Below are 17,338 nucleotides of genomic sequence, written 5' to 3'. Positions count from 1 at the left end.
CTGTGCAGTGCACGATGCGACCGGAAGTATTATGTAACCACGAAGCACGAATCCTGAGTGTAAATTCACTTTTCACTGCGTAGCATTGGTTGGAGTATTTAAAGGCTATTATATCGAGAAGATCATTTAGATATAATGCATGTGCGGCCAAATGCTTTATCTATGGGCCTAACCCATTCATATACATATATGTATATTTGATATATAGCTACAGGTATAAATTAGTTCAAATTTATAGATTAATCTCAGGTCTATTGTGGTTTTAATGCTTTCTCAAGTTACTAATATGCGAAAAACACGCATTTTATTAGTATAGACATATATAGTCATATATACACCATGTTTTCCTTTTGAATATGATACATCACCCAAACCCTGAATTTACGCATAAAATTCAAAACGCACAATTTCTTGTATAACACTGCAACAAAAGGCGCTGTCCTTAAGATTGCATGGGCTGAATCACTGTCATGGTTTTAGGGCGACACGTCATTAGGATATCCTTCGCATCGCTCTCGACGCTTCTGCAGATGTTGCGTAGGTGCTCCCCGAGCAGAGCCGCTTTGCCATCAGACCTCATGCGCTCGTGGGCCGGGCGCACGAACGCGTTTTACAGACGACGTTCGTCACATTCAAAACGGAGCGTCTTCTCATTTCAGAGGACAAAGGAGGGAAGGGTGGGGTGCTGAGGGTGGGGGCATTCCTTTATTCCGACTTGTAAACACGAAGCTGAAGCTTCTTATTCGAACTCTCCCGTTCCACCTTATACGACGCAGCAGTTGCATTGCGACGCCTCAGGGGCCACAAGCTAACCGCTGCACCATTTAAGGTGGAACGGAAAAATTCCAACTTCAGCCTGATCTTGTGAGCACGTTAATTCCGTGCCCATCCATGACGTTTCACCCTTTTCTACATGTCCTGTCCGAAAAGACAATGCGTCTCCGCGCACAGTGCGCACGCAGCCTGCAAAACCCATAGCCACTGCAAAGGGCGCTCACACACACAAGGCGTGAGACAGACACACACACACACACATATACACACACTCGCGCGCGCGCACACACCCAGAGGACAAATGGTCTCCACTAATGCGCTAAGCGCGCTCTAAAGAGCTCGAGCTTTAGCTTGCTTGCGCGGGTTGGAACGAGTAGCCACGTCGAGAGAAGACGAGGTTTTTTTTTTTTTTTCTCCTTTGCTTCACAGGCAAAGAAACCCAAAATGGCCTGGTATGAACTGATCTCGAACAACAAGCAAAAAAAAAAAAGAAAGAAAGAAAAGAAATCATGATATAAACGCCAGAGTCGCCCGTGAAAATGCGCTCTCAGCCGGTGAGCTTGTGAAAGCGAGCACGCGCCACGCACTCGCTCTCCCGTGCTTTTTCTTTCTTTTTCTAAGGGGTAGAGGAGCAGCACACAGAAATCAGCACAATTGTAGGTAAAGTCTGCTACTTTTTGCTCATTTTAAGCATCAATAAATGGTTTTCCGATTGTTGGAATGCGTTGTTTTTTGCGGACAAGATGGCGCCGAGCAGTCAGGTGACCTTGTGTGAACGTGTGTTGTTGTGTGCGTGCGCGCGCGCGCGCGCCTGTGTTTTCCCTCCTTACCAACAATACCCGCGGAAGTGAAGCGCTCCCTCCTTACACGCTGTTGGCTGGTTTGAACTGTGTATGGCGCATCGGGGGCTGCTGGTTGGAGCGAGCCATGTGGCAGTCAAACGCATGTGACAGTGTTTTTTAAGAAGACGAGGGGGTGGGGTGCCGTAGTGCCACAGAGCGCTCATAAACACCAATAGTTTTAATAAGCAGGCGACTCCGATCACTAAGCTCAGTGCAATGAATATTCTGCATTTTCAGCTCACAGTTCTCAGGATTATATTGATTTGATCAGCCTACGTCGATGTCTAAGGCTGCTTGTGTTGACACCCCAGTTGTAGTTTACGCCATGAGGATTTGATCAGCTCGGATAAGTTGATGACCACATGGATAGGAGACCTAAGTAGTGATGCGAGTCTGTGTTTGATCTCGCTTTGCGATGTGTAGCTCTAAAGAAAGAGGACGTCTCCGAAAAGTGACCCGAGGTGGACTAGTTTAGTGGAATTGGTGCTTTAACCATTTTACCATTGTGCAGTGCTTAGGCTTGGGTAGGGGGAGGGGTCCTTTTTATCCTTATGGTGGATTTTGTGGTCTCGTTTCTTTGGAAATATGGGTTAGGCTACTTGCGGCAAGTTGTTATGATCCGTTCACCTGCTTTGGTTCCATGAAGCAAATACTCAAGCATTCACATGACGCTGCGTTAATCCACTTTATTGCAAAATCGTATGTAGGATCCCTGCGCTGACGATGTGTTTACGCTCTGTCAGGTTGATCTACTCGCACAGACCAAACTACGCCTTCGTTCAGTTTGCAGTCTCTGGCGCCTTCAACACTTCGGATGATTTTATCGCATAGATGTCACCCTAAAACAGCCTTACGGGGTCAACCAAACCCTCCCGGTAACCCCACCCAGTCTCAGCTCTGCCCCTCATTGGTCGAGCAGCTTGCTCTAGGCACGTTCACATTTTATTGGGCGACTTCTATTGGCTTGTGGTGACGACAATCCCACACCCAACTCCCACCTCCTGAGGCATCAAGTTTGGGAGACCGGGGCAGCTCTAGTTTGTAAAAGGGGCTATAGCTCAATGTGCAGCAGAGACTCCCAAGTCTAACTGGGTTCTGTTTTTTTTTAAAAAAGAAAAAAAAAAAGAAGAAGAAAAAAAATAAGTAAGACCGTCATTCACAATCGCCGCGCAAGATGGATATGAAGAAGAGAATTCATCTGGAGTTGCGAAACCGGACGCCGTCAGACGTAAGCAGCTCTTTTTGTATGACTGTAGTAGAAGCCGTGAGATTTTTGGTGTAAAACGCGGTCAGGCTGTGAGCCGAGGGTAGATGGACAGCGCTGGACGTGCACGCGTCAAGTTCGACTGTCTTGAATGAAAAGTTTTGAGGCGACTTCGTTACGGGGGGCTACAGCCCTGCTGAACGTCCAGCCCGCTGTGTTTACATGCGGAGTTTCACAGTTTCGTTGCTTTTCTCAACTTTTTTTTCTTTTTACCAGGAGGCGCTTTGATCGATGCCCGGTAACACGCTTTATGTAGCTCGTGTATAAACAAGGGAAAGAGGGGGAGAGAGAGTGAGAGTGAGAAGCCATATTTTTAACTTTACTCCCGAACGCGCCCTTTTTCCTTCGCATCTCTACAGCGCTGCAAAAAAGCAGCCCAGATTCAAGCCTTTCTGTCTCACACCTTCAGCTTATTCGTGTATGAATCTACAGCAGCGCTTGTCCGTATCTCTGGCCTAACTTGTGGGAGCAATTCGAATCGCTCAGTAGACATTTGACTGTCAGCCTTAGTGACGACCTGATAAAGTAAGCACATCCTGGGGATTTTTTCTAATTAGTATTATAAGTGGAATTAATCTAAATGATTTAATCTAACCGGGCTGCATCAAACCCGACCGCCTCCCTTTCAGACCTGTTTTCTTTTCTTCTGCTTACACGATTCGGCTTTTATGTGTGATGTGGAGTGAACAACCACGCGATCGCCGTGCAGTTTTCAGTGTCGTTGCCTCTCCAGTTGCGTAAAAGGCGCCCAAACGCAATTAAAACTGCATTATGTCGACGATACCGATTGCAAAATGACGCGTTAGGGCCACCAAAACGGCACTCTAGAATATATGATCGACGTTTTCGGTGGATCGTCAGCCTCCTCGTGTTCCCTGAACTATACACTTCGTTTTCAGTTCAGCCAGATCCCAAAAGTCCCTGACATTGTTCCTCTGTAGCTACGTTTCCAAAAACAGCCCGTGCTGTAAATGTAATTAGACAAGTAACGTTAATAACCGTAATTTCCCCCCTCCAATCGAAGCACGCCCGGTCTGAAGGCGAAACGAATATGATCCGGCTGTTTTGAGACGCGTGGCTGGCTCTCCGTGTTATTTACACAGGGCTGAGTGTTTTATGCGAGCTCTCTACGCAACTCGGAGCGGCGCTGCTCTAGTTCACATATCTAGGACAAGCCGCCATTTTAACCAGCAACAAAGGCGCACAGCGTTTACCCGAGCTATTTACCAGCACCAGGGTCCGAGCGACCTAACGAGGCTGCCACTGAATGTGAGAAAGACCCGCTCGAAGCACTTTCCTATTTTCGAAATCCGCTTTAATCGTGTAGTCAGTGAAGTCCTTTCGGCTCGATAACGTTAGCATTCAGGCTATCACGCGTTACCTGCCCCTCCTACTCCTCAAGTCTCCGCTCCGTGTCTTCGGACGAGGCTGAAGTTTGCTTTTCATTCGCCAGCTTCTTATTCGAATTTTCCCGTTAAACCTTAAATGTTGCAGCAGTTACACCAGGCGCCTGAAAGGACTGCTGCACAGTTTAAGGTGGAACGGGAAAATTGGACCAAGAAACTGATCCCAGTTACGTTGTCTTCGGGCTCCCAGGACCATGTAATGGCCCGCAGTTCGAGGGACTCGTAACCTGGCCCGTGTTTACACTTCCCACTCTGTGTTTTAAACTCGCTTTTCCTTCGTTGTTGGTATTAAACACTGCTGCTGGAAACGAAGCGGCATCGCTCGTTGCGGAGTCAGCCATTTTGTTTCTGTTGGGGGGGAAACGGTGGGAGTCATGGTAAAAATGTGGGGCTCGTTTCAGCGTTTGGATGTTTGGAAGCCCGTTCCCGCCAGGTAGAGGACAGAAAGTCGCCTGTTTCGTTCCTTGTTTCTGGCAGCAGTGTGTCATAATATCGATTTAGTATCTCGGGATAATTACGTTATTGTTTTCAGATAGACTTATTTCCCCAGATATGACTTTAACAAGAACAGTAGATCGAATTGTTGACCTTATGTTGAATCAGTTATAGTTTTGAGAAAATCATAAGTCGGCATTCATAAGTCATTATTTTGACATAGTAAGTCGGTATTTTGAGAGGGTAGGTCATTATTTCGGCATGATTGTAGCTTATGATTACATGAACCTGAGTGCTAGCTTGGGCAGTGACCTCGTAGGTGGATTGATGGATTAGTTTGGCCTACGTGTTGATGTGAAATGTTTCCTCCCTCGTTCTTCAAGGCATATTTGATGTACGTTCGTAATCTGTGACTGTAGGTTGTCAATGTTAAAGTGGAATAACGTTAGATGGCATAATTCTCGGATTTAAACACGCATTATCTAATCCGCCTATCCTTCTGGGTCGCGCGGGTGCTGGAGCCTGTCCTAGCGGTCATTGGGCAGAAGGCAGGAAACACCCTGGACAGGTCATTGTCCATTTAATAATATTAGAAGTATTGGACAATATGCTTATAGCGTGTGTGTGTGTGTGTGTGTGTGTGTGTGTGTGTGTGTGTTGGGGTGTTCAGTAGATGAGTCCTTTTTGGTGAAATGTATAACCAACATATGAATGATGCACACTGTCCATCATAGAGAAGCGAATCATTTATGCGTTTAAAGGGCTCTTTCAGTGGTCAAAGTTATAGATATGCAACTGTTACCTTAAGGAAAGAACCTTTTGAAGAACCTGTTTTTAAAGGGTGTAGACACCCTGAGAAACAACCCATGAATTTTCTCCCTTTCAACAAAGTATTGCCTCACACCTGACTAGATTCTGGTGTCTGACCCTTTAAGCTTAGCTGAAAAATATTTGCATAAGGAAAGTGATCATCATTTTCTTTCGTGACGGCCCCGAAGGAGACCTTATGCTTTCCTCACCTGTCTTCAGAAATGATTACAATGAAATGCTGCTGTTAATCTCTTCTCCTAATGGGAGTGTAGGAGAACATTCTGAAATGGACGACCCTTCATTAGTGCAATACTGAGATCTGCTTTATTTCCTCCGAGACAAAGAGAAGTTGATCTTGGATCATTTTATTTTACTTTTGAGTTACCTTTACTGACGTGCAGACACAGCATTCGCTGCCATTCATGCAAGCTACACTCTGAGTCAAAAGCTGGAAACAGCCGTGATGTGGCTCAATTTAAGCTTGCAACATGAACCCAGTGCTACTCCACACAAAGCGCCTCCTGCCTCATTGGGAGTTGCATTGATGGAGACTGGTACAAAAGCTAAGCGTAAGCTAAAACTACCACATGATTTTATTCCCTAACTCATTTGCCATGTGTTTTTTCCCCTCTTAGGTGAAAGAACTCGTACTCGACAACTGTCGGTCAAATGAAGGCAAAATTGAAGGCCTTACAGATGAGTTTGAGGAACTGGAATTTTTAAGCACAATTAATGTAGGCTTAACATCAGTCGCTAACTTACCCAAGCTCAACAAACTCAAAAAGGTATGTGTGTGTGTGTGTGTGTGTATGTATGTATGTATGTATGTATGTGTATATATATATATATGTGTGTGTGTGTGTGTGTGTGTGTGTGTGTGTATGTCACACATTATATATAATTTATTTTTTTACTGTGATTCTGAATAAAAACAAATGTCTGTTTACTACAGCTGGAACTCAGCGATAACAGAATCTCAGGTGGTTTGGAGGTCTTGGCAGAGAAGTGTCCCAACCTCACCCATCTCAACCTCAGTGGCAACAAAATCAAAGACCTCAGTACCATCGAACCCCTGGTGAGTTTTAAGGATATGGAGGTGGTGCACTATGATGGAAACCAGATGTAATAGGCTACTCTCTGACTTTTGAAGTTGTGAGCACTGGGAAAGCATTTCATAGCCATAGAAGTTTGATTTCCACAAGGTACATCAAAAAATAAACATTACCTGTAACATACCAGCAGCACCTGTCCTCATGTACCTGCTGTGTGGATATTGTCATTAGAACCCTGTCCCAATCCTGTAAAATAAGGTCATCAGACATAAGTTCCTACTTCTGTATTAGTTTCTGTCTTCCTTTCTTTTAACAGTTCTACAGGAAGCTGACAATAACCGGGTTCTCCCACAGAGATGAGTTGTAGAATCCCAAAATAGTTTTACTCAGTGTTTGTCATTTAAGTGTACTAAGAATAGAATTAGTATTGTTAGCAAGAAATTGGTTGCATTCTAGGCAGTGTAGCATTAATCTTGAAATATGAACAATATAAAAGCAATCTAAAATCTTCAACTAAGTAATGTAAATGGACCAAAATAATATAAGCCAAGCTCTGGTGTTTTAAAATGATTTGTAGAGTTGAAGTTTGTTATGAATCATGCTGTTAAATCAAGATTTATTGCTGGTGTTCAGTGTATTTGATTATTTGCACTATTTTAATGTTGCACCGCATGACTGCATATTTGTAATATATGCTGTATACCCTACTTTTCAAAACCTTGGGACTCCTGTTCATCAATGTCTGGCATCAAATTCGGTTGAACATGCATGTATAAAATTATTCTTATACACAGATATTTCTAATATGATTGAATAACTGTTAATAGAATTCTTGAAACATTGACTAATATGGGTAAAATAACTTTTAGCAAATAGTTTGTACCATTGTATTGTGGGCTATAATTTTATATTAAACAAATTGGTTAATATGGCAAGTGATTCTAAGCTTTTGAAGGAATTAAGGTATAATATTCAAATTGATTTTGTTCTTCTAACTGGTGACACTTGCTTTGTATTTCAACAGAAAAAATTGGAAAGCCTCAAAAGTTTAGACTTGTTCAACTGTGAGGTGACAAACCTGAACGACTACAGAGAAAACGTCTTTAAGCTGCTGCCTCAGTTGACGTATCTTGATGGCTACGACAAAGAGGATAAAGAGGCACCTGACTCTGATGCAGAGGCCTATGTTGAGGGACTGGATGACGATGAAGATGATGAAGATGGTATTGGTTCTAACATGCATTACTCATGCTAATATAAATAAATCATTTGTACATCTGTAACATGCATGTATACTTGTTCTGATGTCCAGATAGAGAAAAGTCTGTTTCCTTTAACCCTTTATCTTTGAGATTTCATTTGTACATTTGTATCTTCTTAATGACCTGTTAATAACATGACTGACTGTGCCTGTAGAAGTAGAAGAGGAGGAATATGATGAAGATGCAGCCCCAGGAGATGAAGATGAAGAAGAGGGTGAAGATGAGGATGAGGAGGAAGGGGAAGAGGAAGAGGAAGAAGATGTCAGTGGAGAGGTGAATGCTGCATAAAACCGTACAGCTCGCCAGAAATCCAGAACTTTTGTCTGCACATTTGATGGCTGATGGCTGAAGAAGGGATGTGAAATTGCTAATCGGATTGTATCCAAATAGCATTTTATCTCACACAATTTTTTTATATCATAGGAAGAGGAGGAAGAAGACTTAAATGATGGAGAAGTTGATGATGAGGAAGACTATGGTAAGTGCATGACCTGTTTTAGCTTTGGCTGAAAACGATAGCTAATAGGTGTGTGTGTGTGTGTGTGTGTGTGTGTGTGTGTGTGTGTGTGTGTGTGTGTGTGTGTGTGTGTATATATATATATATATATATATATATATATATATAATATGCAGATGAATAAAAAGTTATTCCCTATTGTTTCAGAAGAGGAGAGGGGTCAGAAGAGGAAAAGGGAGCTGGATGAAGAAGGAGAGGAGGATGATGACTGAACATGCACTCTTGGGTCCCCTTTGTGATCTGACTGTTTTAACCCTCTATTTCTATGTCCTAATGTTGTTTTGCGGTGGTATGGGAAGGTATGCAAATGGTAGGGGTGGGTTAGTAAACAGACAAGAACACAGTTTAAATATTAGGGTTTTTGTTTTGTTTTAAATTTATTTTTGTTTGTTTGTTTCTTTTGTTTTTTACCTTAGGTTTGAACCCCTTCTTTTTCTCCAAAACCTCTACAGATGGCTGGCAACACAGTAGTGGAAATTTCCTGTTGCCAGAAAATTTGTAAATTTTTTTTTTTCCCCCTCTTTACTGTTGATGCCTAAAAGCTTATACAGATTGCTGGGTATGACTTATGTATTTAAAAGACAAAAAATACCAAAAACCTTTTAAAACAGCATGTCTGGCTCTATTTTAAAGTTGACTACTGGATTTCAAGAGCGAGCGTTTTCTTACCCACTTTTTTATCACATCTTTTATTTGTGTACATTGCGTCTCTTTAGTGTTGTCATCATCATGTGACGTGCTGTTCAGGCATGGAGGAGACGTAAAGATCTGCTTGAACATGCACAGTACAACCTCTCAATGTGATTTATATTTTTATTTTATTTTTATTTTAATGTTTAGAGCTGAATGTCTGCCCTTGTCAAATGACTCCTAAACCCCTTCTCCTCCTTGCGTGGGTAGTTCAGAGGTTTCGTGTTCTTTGTAAATAATGACCAAATATATTTTTTTCTATTCCCTTTGATAATGGCAGACATTTTCACAGTTAATCTCAGTTGTAACCATTAACTGTAATAAAATGAATGAAAACACATGCAGCTGTAACGTAATTTTGGGAATCGGTGTTCAAAAAGGAATGTACTGATTTCATGTTCACAGTGAACCTCTGAGCATGTGATTTATCCATATAGGTCAGTAGTTGGCACATTATTTAATGTGTGAATCTTGCGCAAGTGTTTGTGGTGTCACCACTGATATTTTAGATTTCCATCAAATTCAGTCTCGTTGAAATTGTATTTGTAAGCTCAGGGAAAGGAAATTAGCTTGTATTTTTGTGAATTTTTTTTTTTTTTTTTTTTTTTTCTTGTGTCTGGATATTTTTGTAAATATTCAGAGATGCTATCACGATTATTTAAGCAAAAGGCATTCTGAGCTGTATTTGGTGGTTCTAATTCTACACTTTTTTTTGTTTCTTTTGTTTTTTTTTATTATTAAAATCAAGAAATTTTAGATGTGACTGAGACAGAAGTCAGCGTTCTTGTTGGAGCAGAGCTATTTTGAGGTGCCTTTTGAGACAGTATTCATGAATGCTTCACTGCCTGTTGGTAACGAGGAGTGTTGCATGTTCTTTATTTTTTTATTTTTTTCCCTACCAGGTAGTCTTTTCAGGAGTGTCCACGTGTTTGCTCTCCAAGACAAGCAGTTCAGACAGGTTGCACGTAATTACACTGATATCCTACAGTGTGTGTCATTTCTGATATTAAACCATGTCAAATGAGAGGCTAGTATTTTGCACTCAGTAAGAGAGATGATAACAAAACGAGGTCAGTATAATATTCCAGGAGCCATTCTGTTGCATGGATAGGGGTGAATAAAGCCCATTTTAGGGCTGGTTGATACTGATGTTTCCAAGTGGAGAGTCTGTGCTGCATATGTTTGAAAACCTTGAGATCCATTGCCTGTTTGTTACAAGTATGAAAACAATTGTTGCTTTAGTGGATATTTCAAACATGCACCCCCCCCTTTTGGATTGGCAACCATAACAGGTAAAAAAAAAAAAAAAACTTCATCTGTGTCAAGATTTTGTGTAAGGAGTGCACTTGCCTATGTGCACTACCCTAGCACTACATCTTCACCAACAGCCCAGTTAACTATCAGCTGACTTTCTATACACTGATCAGGCATAACATTATGATCCTTGTTTCTATGCTCATTGACCATTTTTTGCACTTGGTACTTTCAAACTTAGCTTTGCTGAAGTAACACTTTTACTTGAGCACGGGTTGAGGCTACACTATCCACCTCTGGCTAATGTATAAATAGCATTCTGTGCTACACTTGACTTACTGATATACGCTGATCAGGCATAACATCATGACCACCTCCTTGTTTCTACACTCACTGGCCATTTTATCAGCTCCACTTTCTATATAGGTGCTATATAGGTAACTCGATATAGTTCTATATAGGTAAAGGGGGCTAACAAAGTATACAGAGAAACAGATGGACTACAGTCTGTAATTGTAGAACTACAAAGTGCTCCTATATAGTAAGTGGAGCAGATAAAATGGCCAGTGAGTGTAGAAACAAGGAGGTCATGATGTTATGCCTGATCAGTGTATATCAGTAAGTCAAGTGCAGCATAGAATGCTATTTATACATTAGCCAGAGGTGGATAGTGTAGCCTCAACCCATGCTCAAGTAAAAGTGTTACTTCAGCAAAGCTAAGTTTGAAAGTACCAAGTGCAAAAGTACAGAGTCATTTAAAGAACTGCAGCAGAACCTCTTAGCACATCCAGCCTCTATCAGTGTAGGAACTGAGGTTTGTTAGGTACTTTTGGGGGCCTTTTGGTCTGAAATGAACTAAAGCTCTAAAGTGAGAGTATCACTAAAGGTGCTAAACAGCAGAACAGAATGAAATCAAACCCCAAAAAAGAAATCGGAAACTGTGTGAAAGGCTAAAGTGTGCTAAGTAAAAAGTAGATTACTTTCCTCACAAGAATAGAAAAGTGGAAACCCCCTGTTAAATGATCATAGGCCTACTCACCAGCCATTCTGTCAAGTACACCTACCAAACATGTGCCTTTCTAGGATTAGTGTTACTGATTATAACCCAACTGACGCTTCACAAAAGCCCCACTCTTTTGTGTCCAGCAGTCCACCACTGACCAGATATTATTTGGGTGTTGGACCATTTTCAGCAAAACAGTGATATAATGGCAGTGGCATGTTAATGTATGCTGCAGTAGTGTGACTCTATCAGGCATGCCAGTGTTCCTGGGGTTTTTATACACGTCACTGTTGGGTTAAGAATAGTCCACCAACCACAAATATCCAGCAAACAGTGGTCAGAAACCGACCACTGACTTAGGGCTAGGGGATGATTAACAAACTGCATGGAACAAAGAAAGGCTATAACTGGCCTGTGATGTTCCTTTTACATTGGTGGATGGAGCAGAGGGGGCTGATAATCTGTGCCGCAATAAATAGATGGACTACAGTAACTGTAGACCTACAATGTGCACCTATAAGATAGGTGTAACTAATAAGCTGTAGGAGTAAATGTGTTAGCCTTTTAAAATACTGTAGAAAAGACAAATCCATCAAATGACTGAAAAAGAGGAGATAAACTGTTCGTATGTACGTGCTCAAGGAGAAAGATGTCAAGACCTCAAAGAGGGTTAGACTTGTTTTATGAGACAAATTATATAGCTTGAAGAATCTATTTCTAATGTAATAGTAACAGCAAGAGGATGGTACACTCCCATAGTCCTCAGCCATCCTGTTTTCTGTGCCGGTCCAGAGGTTTGAAGCTGCAGAAGTGAACCTGGCTATGAAGGAAGTAATCAGTACAGGTTACAACTGAGACATTTGACAGCAAAGTCACATACTGCTCACATACTGAGAAATACCTTTTTAGTTCTGTCAGTTCTCCACTGGACATTCACTTTTCAGTGCTTCTGAGGTCACTTCTGCAGTTTTGCTATTAACGATAAACACTAGGAAAGAAATATCTAACGGAGCTTTGCTTGCAGGTCATTATCAGCATGAGTATGGTCACCAGAGGTCATTATGTCAGCTTAAATGCCAATTGTTAGTGTAGCTTATTAAATTAGTTCACCTTTTGGGACACGGGACACTGATTAACTTGCATAAAATGCAAAAGAAAAATAATTGCTGCTTCTAAGATACTTTACATGATATACTGCAATTAAAGGAGAATATCCACAGCTTTTTCTGAAATTATGCATAATTCAACCATTGAGCTATAAACAAAGAGTGTTTAGATGTGGCATGGTGCATTGTAGAGAAACACTTTTTACCATTGCAATTTGTCATAATGGTGGGGATAGGAACCAGGGGTCACAATGTCTACAACATGAATATAGCCATTTTGTTTACTATAAAATTGCCAGTGTACAAATACACTCACCTCACACTTTATTAGGTACAATTTCAATTGCTTGTTAACACAAATAGCTAATCAGCCAATCACATAGCCGCAACTCAATGCATTTTGGGATGTAGAGGTGGTCAAGACAACTTGCTGAAGTGCAGACCAAGCATCAGAATGGGGAAGAAAGGTGATTTAAGTGACTTTGAACGTGGCGTGGTTGTTGGTGCCAGACGGGCTGGTCTGATTATTTCAGAAACTGCTGATCTACTGGGATTTTCGCGCACAGCCATCTCTAGGGTTTACAGAGAACGGTCCGAAAAAGAGAATATATCCAGTGAGCGGCAGTTGTGTGGATGAAAATGCCTTGTTGATGTGAGAGGTCAGAGGAGAATGGGCAGACTGGTTCCAGATGATAGAAAGGCAACAGTAACTCAAATAACCAACCAAAATCTCTGAGGAACGTTTCCAACACCTTGTTGAAAGTATGCCACAAAGAATTGAGGCAGTTTTGAAGGCACAAGGGGGTCCAACCTTTTACTAGCATTACTGTACCTAATAAAGTGGCGGCGGAGTGTATGTCTCCTGAGTTTTCATATGTAATGTTGAAAATGGTAAAATAGTTGTAAATCTGAAAAAAAATAAGCCTTTTTTGGGTACTATTCTATCCTATAACGCACAGCATGTACCTCTGCACCATGGATGTATTTTAGAAAAATACATTTTAAGCCAAATTCTTATTGGAAAGATTTTGTAAAATGGTGTTTCAGACATTACACAAAATTAATATTGCCCTTTCTGTGAAGTAGCTTTCAGTAACATTACATTCTTCAGATGTCTGGTTCCTATCACCACCACAATTCTGAACAAGCAAGAGTTTCTACAATGGTGCATTTTCCATCAAGCCACTCTGACATTGCATACAACAATTGAATTATGCAGTGGAGTTCCTCTTTAAGTATTTCAAGTCCAGTTAGCGGAAGGTTTGTAGAGTCCTTTCATACTTACAACTTACAACTTACAAACAATAGAAATACCCACTTTTCCCTCTGTGTTGGGTCAAATAAGCAATTCCAGATGGTATGAGTAGATTTAAAACTACAATGCTGTGCAGCCTACATTAAACACAATCCTAAAAATGAAGCATCTCATTTACTTCAACTTACTGTGGCCTCTAGCGTAGAATAGTCCACCATGCTGAACACTCATAGCTTCCTTTTACTTTTCTCTTCAGACCTTTTCTCAAACAGTGCCCTAAAACACTTTTATTGCTACCACTTTGTTTACTGGGACTCATTGGGAGACTGTACAATTCATGCGTTTCAGATTAGATGGTGTTACTTTGCATAAGAAGGTGATTACACTTCCCAAAGCTCATTTTAGAGACTTTCAAATGCATTCAGTTTAACACTCTTCAACTTTGTACAATTAATGTGATGTTGGCTGTATTCTAACTGGATTCCTACATTGTGGTTTTATTGTGCTGAATGTATTCTACATGAACTTGCCACTGCTATACAATCAAAAACAGTCCTGAACCTCCTATCGACATTCCAGTTAAAGATACAATAAGCACATTTTATCTTTCGGATATCAGTTGCTCCTTGGTCACGACAACAGAATAGGGAGTCAATTTAAGTTGCAACCAGTATGAGACCTTAGCACAATGACTAGCAACTTCTAGATATTCATGGACAATTTCACAGCTTTTGAGTAAATCAGAATTATTGTACCTTAAAAGGAATTGTTTGGTTAAAAAATACAATTTACAACATTTTCCACTTACTAGATGTACTGTAGTCACGTTTTGTGGTTCAAATTGTGTTCATTAAGTCTTGAGCTCGTGCCAAAATGCTGATGTTGCTATTAAACACTGAAAGTCAATAGTTACCTTGTTCTTTTCTGTAAATACGTCCTCAAAATGTCTCTTAACTCGCTCAAGTTTCGCAGACTTGTAGTTGTACACAGGTTGATTTACTGTGAGCTAAAAATGAACAAAATTTCACCATGTAGCTGAACACTGTGGGCTACCAGAAATTGTGAAACTAATATACTTGCATTTTTTAGTTTACAGTATGTCATACTGTGTCCTAAACCAAAACCTGGATGCAGTTCAAGTGAGTTAAGAGACGTTTTGGGTATGTTTTTACGAAAAAGATTTGGATGACTATTGACTTCTAGTGTTTGTTAACAACATCAGTACCGCAGCTCTAGAGTGAAACAAAAGGAAAGAAATTGAGACACCAAATATTTCTTGGCTAAAAGACTACATCTGGGGTAAGTAAAAAATGGTGTAAATTAGATTTTTTGCCAAATCATTCCTTTAAAATATCATGACGAATATGACAAGACAGGTGAAGTGAGTTTATAAGACATATTTGGTAACTAGCTCTACGTCTGTGGTTATAAAGATGAGATGAGCGCCATTAATCAGAATGACTAATTGCAAAGAACATATAACAAAATAAATAATTACAATTATAAATTCATAAAAAGAAAACACCAAAAGTAGATGATAACACAGTTAATGGCTTGCATCAAATCATCTATCAAAGCCATTCCAATCCAGGGCTGCGAGTCTGGCAGCCGACACATTCGAAATAGAGAAGAAATAGGAAAAAAAGGAAGAAAGTGTGAGAGAGTATGTGTGAAAATGAGAGATTACAATTAATAGATAAATAATAAAGAACTAAGGAAGAAAGAAGCCCTGCATGTGTATTATACACAACTTATTTCATGTCTTGTCCCTTTAAACTACTTTCCCTGTCGTTTGTACGTATACATGAGCTTTGTATCCATAGTGCCGGTCAAATGGCAGTCAACTTAGGCCATAGGTGTGAGAAGGTTTAAGTGAGGGACTGACCAATGCCCCAGTAAAGTCTCATGCTGGCACGGCATTAAAGGCATCAACAGTTGGGGTCAGGGCGAGACGCTGCTCAGTGGGGGACAAATGCTCTGCATTGTGTAATAGGGATGAGGGCTACCAGGGTGTAGGAGTGGGGGGCTGTGTGGAAATTCAGCATTGCTGGGCGTCCAATGTGTGTTATTCAACCTGAAGAACCAGCTGTCTGTGCCCATTTCACATGCTGTTGTCGTCATCGTTGTTGTTGTTGTTGTTGCGGTTGTTGATGTTTGGACTGTTTCTCAGGTTATTTAGCTCGAGCTCGAGCTGTCGGATTTTAATGTCCTTCTGAGAGAGCTCGTCTTTCAGCCGCCGCAGCTCATCCTGCTGCCTGAAGAACATCCGCAAGAGCTGCAGAGCGGAATATAGTGGGTGATTATGAAGGGACATTTAAATGGGAAATTCTTTAAAGAGGTCCTTTAAAGGGGCATTCCGGCCTAGAATTGGCATTTACCATGCTATTTGTTATGTATTCTGTAGTTGCACATTGATTTGACAGAATTCATGAGTTTGCATTGGTTTGGTTCTTCATCATTGTTCTCTCACTGCAATATGCAGCATGTGTTGCACAAATGTATCACACATTTAGCGCTAACCTCAACTAGTGGTCAAACTTCTTTCTTTCAAAAACATCATCAGAAGGGGATTTTCCGGGTCTTTAAATAATGAAATCCCATTTCAGAGACCGCTGCAGAGCTACTGTACAGGTGAGTAGGCTTTTTACAACAAATTTAGTGATGCTTGCATTTTTCATTTTGGCCAGAGTGCCCCTTTAAGGGGTTAACCCTCACAGAGCTCCCTCACATTGCAGTGCCTCTTCATTATAGGAATATAATTAGACTTATTAATTCCATTTATGCAGAGCGCATCACCTCGTTCTCTGTGCGGGGAGGCACGTTTTCCAGTAGGTCAATCCCGTTCACCACCACACTCTTCTTCTCTTTCACTGGGGCCTTGAACACCAGCTTGTTAGGTCTGCTGTAGCCTTCCTTCAGAGATATTAGGACTGGCCCTGCAGTCAGACATACATATAACTACTACTGATCATGTGTAAAGCAACTCAATTTCACTCAATTTCAGTCTTACCCCAAATATAGTCATTCAGAAAAGACATATTTGATCTCTGAAGTTAAACCATATCTAGCCTTGTACGAAATTACAGTATTAATGGTGAATCACCATTGGAAATGCTAGGTTTAGGCTTCATCTGGGTCTGGGTTATTGGACCATGATGTTCAGAAATATGAGGAGCCCTTGACATGAAGATTGCTTCAATCGTCAATCTGTAAATTTCACCCATTTTTGCAAAACTACTTTATAAATCTGTTGTTGAATTAAAGTCTTTCAGTAAACATAGTTCTTCAGAGTGCTCAGATGAACTTTGTGAAATGGGTTGTCGTAGTGACACTTACTAGTTCAGACTTTTTACAATGGTGAGGATAGGAATCAGGGGTTATGATTTAACAAATTGTAGCAATTCTATGTACTATCCAAAATGTCCACCAGTCTGAGTGTATTTATAACCATGTCAACTTTGTGCTTTTAAAGGCATTAAACTCCTCAGACATCTGGTTCCTATCACCATCCACTATAAACAACTGATTCTATAAGATTCTCTAGAGTGGACCATTCCACATCAAACCACTCTGAACATCTTTCTTAATAATTAAATCATGCAGCACAGTGTGCCTTTAAACAGAGTGTTAAAGAACTTTAGATCACTGTGTCTCTTTATCCCTGATTA

The 17,338-nt window shown here is 40.8% G+C and overlaps 2 protein-coding genes across 10 annotated transcripts in view; one reads left to right on the top strand and one right to left on the bottom strand.

Annotated features, from left to right (window-relative positions):
- The first annotated feature begins 1,517 nt into the window (after positions 1-1,517).
- anp32a (acidic (leucine-rich) nuclear phosphoprotein 32 family, member A) lies at positions 1,518-10,076 on the top strand. 4 transcript variants are annotated; one of them, XM_037534559.1, is made up of 7 exons: positions 1,518-2,844; positions 6,167-6,316; positions 6,484-6,606; positions 7,608-7,806; positions 8,000-8,118; positions 8,269-8,323; positions 8,513-10,076. In XM_037534559.1, the coding sequence occupies exons 1-7, from the start codon at positions 2,791-2,793 to the stop codon at positions 8,572-8,574; spliced, it is 762 nt and encodes a 253-aa protein (XP_037390456.1). In that variant the 5' UTR covers positions 1,518-2,790; the 3' UTR covers positions 8,575-10,076. The 4 variants fall into 4 exon arrangements, with proteins under 4 accessions (XP_037390456.1, XP_017559045.1, XP_017559043.1 ...); XM_017703556.2 differs by having other exon boundaries at positions 1,523-2,844; positions 8,510-10,076; XM_017703554.2 differs by lacking the exon at positions 1,518-2,844 and adding an exon at positions 3,558-4,149.
- Positions 10,077-14,066: 3,990 nt separating this feature from the next.
- The window catches only part of coro2ba (coronin, actin binding protein, 2Ba), an 85,896-nt gene continuing 82,624 nt past the window's right edge, over positions 14,067-17,338 (bottom strand). For all 6 annotated transcript variants that reach the window (XM_017703552.2, XM_017703547.2, XM_017703546.2 and 3 more), the window contains 2 exons: positions 16,467-16,606; positions 14,067-15,945 (listed from right to left, as the gene is read on the bottom strand). In XM_017703552.2, the coding sequence (XP_017559041.1) occupies positions 15,772-15,945; positions 16,467-16,606 (314 nt within the window). In that variant the 3' untranslated portion in view covers positions 14,067-15,771. The remainder of the gene's footprint in view (positions 15,946-16,466; positions 16,607-17,338) is intronic.

The sequence above is a fragment of the Pygocentrus nattereri genome, chromosome 25, assembly GCF_015220715.1.
Source record: "Pygocentrus nattereri isolate fPygNat1 chromosome 25, fPygNat1.pri, whole genome shotgun sequence".
NCBI classification, from domain to species: Eukaryota; Metazoa; Chordata; class Actinopteri; order Characiformes; family Serrasalmidae; genus Pygocentrus; species Pygocentrus nattereri.
The sequence above is the reverse complement of the archived record's forward strand: the minus strand, read 5'-3'. Positions and strand labels throughout refer to the sequence as shown.

Bases quoted from the DNA above. Each gene is read 5' to 3' on its own strand.
- anp32a (XM_017703553.2), top strand. From the start codon at position 3,997: ATGCGAGCTCTCTACGCAACTCGGAGCGGCGCTGCTCTAGTTCACATA. The intron at 7,807-7,999 runs GTATTGGTTCTA...CTGTGCCTGTAG, and splicing joins CGATGAAGATGATGAAGATG to AAGTAGAAGAGGAGGAATAT. The intron at 8,119-8,268 runs GTGAATGCTGCA...TTTATATCATAG, and splicing joins AAGAAGATGTCAGTGGAGAG to GAAGAGGAGGAAGAAGACTT.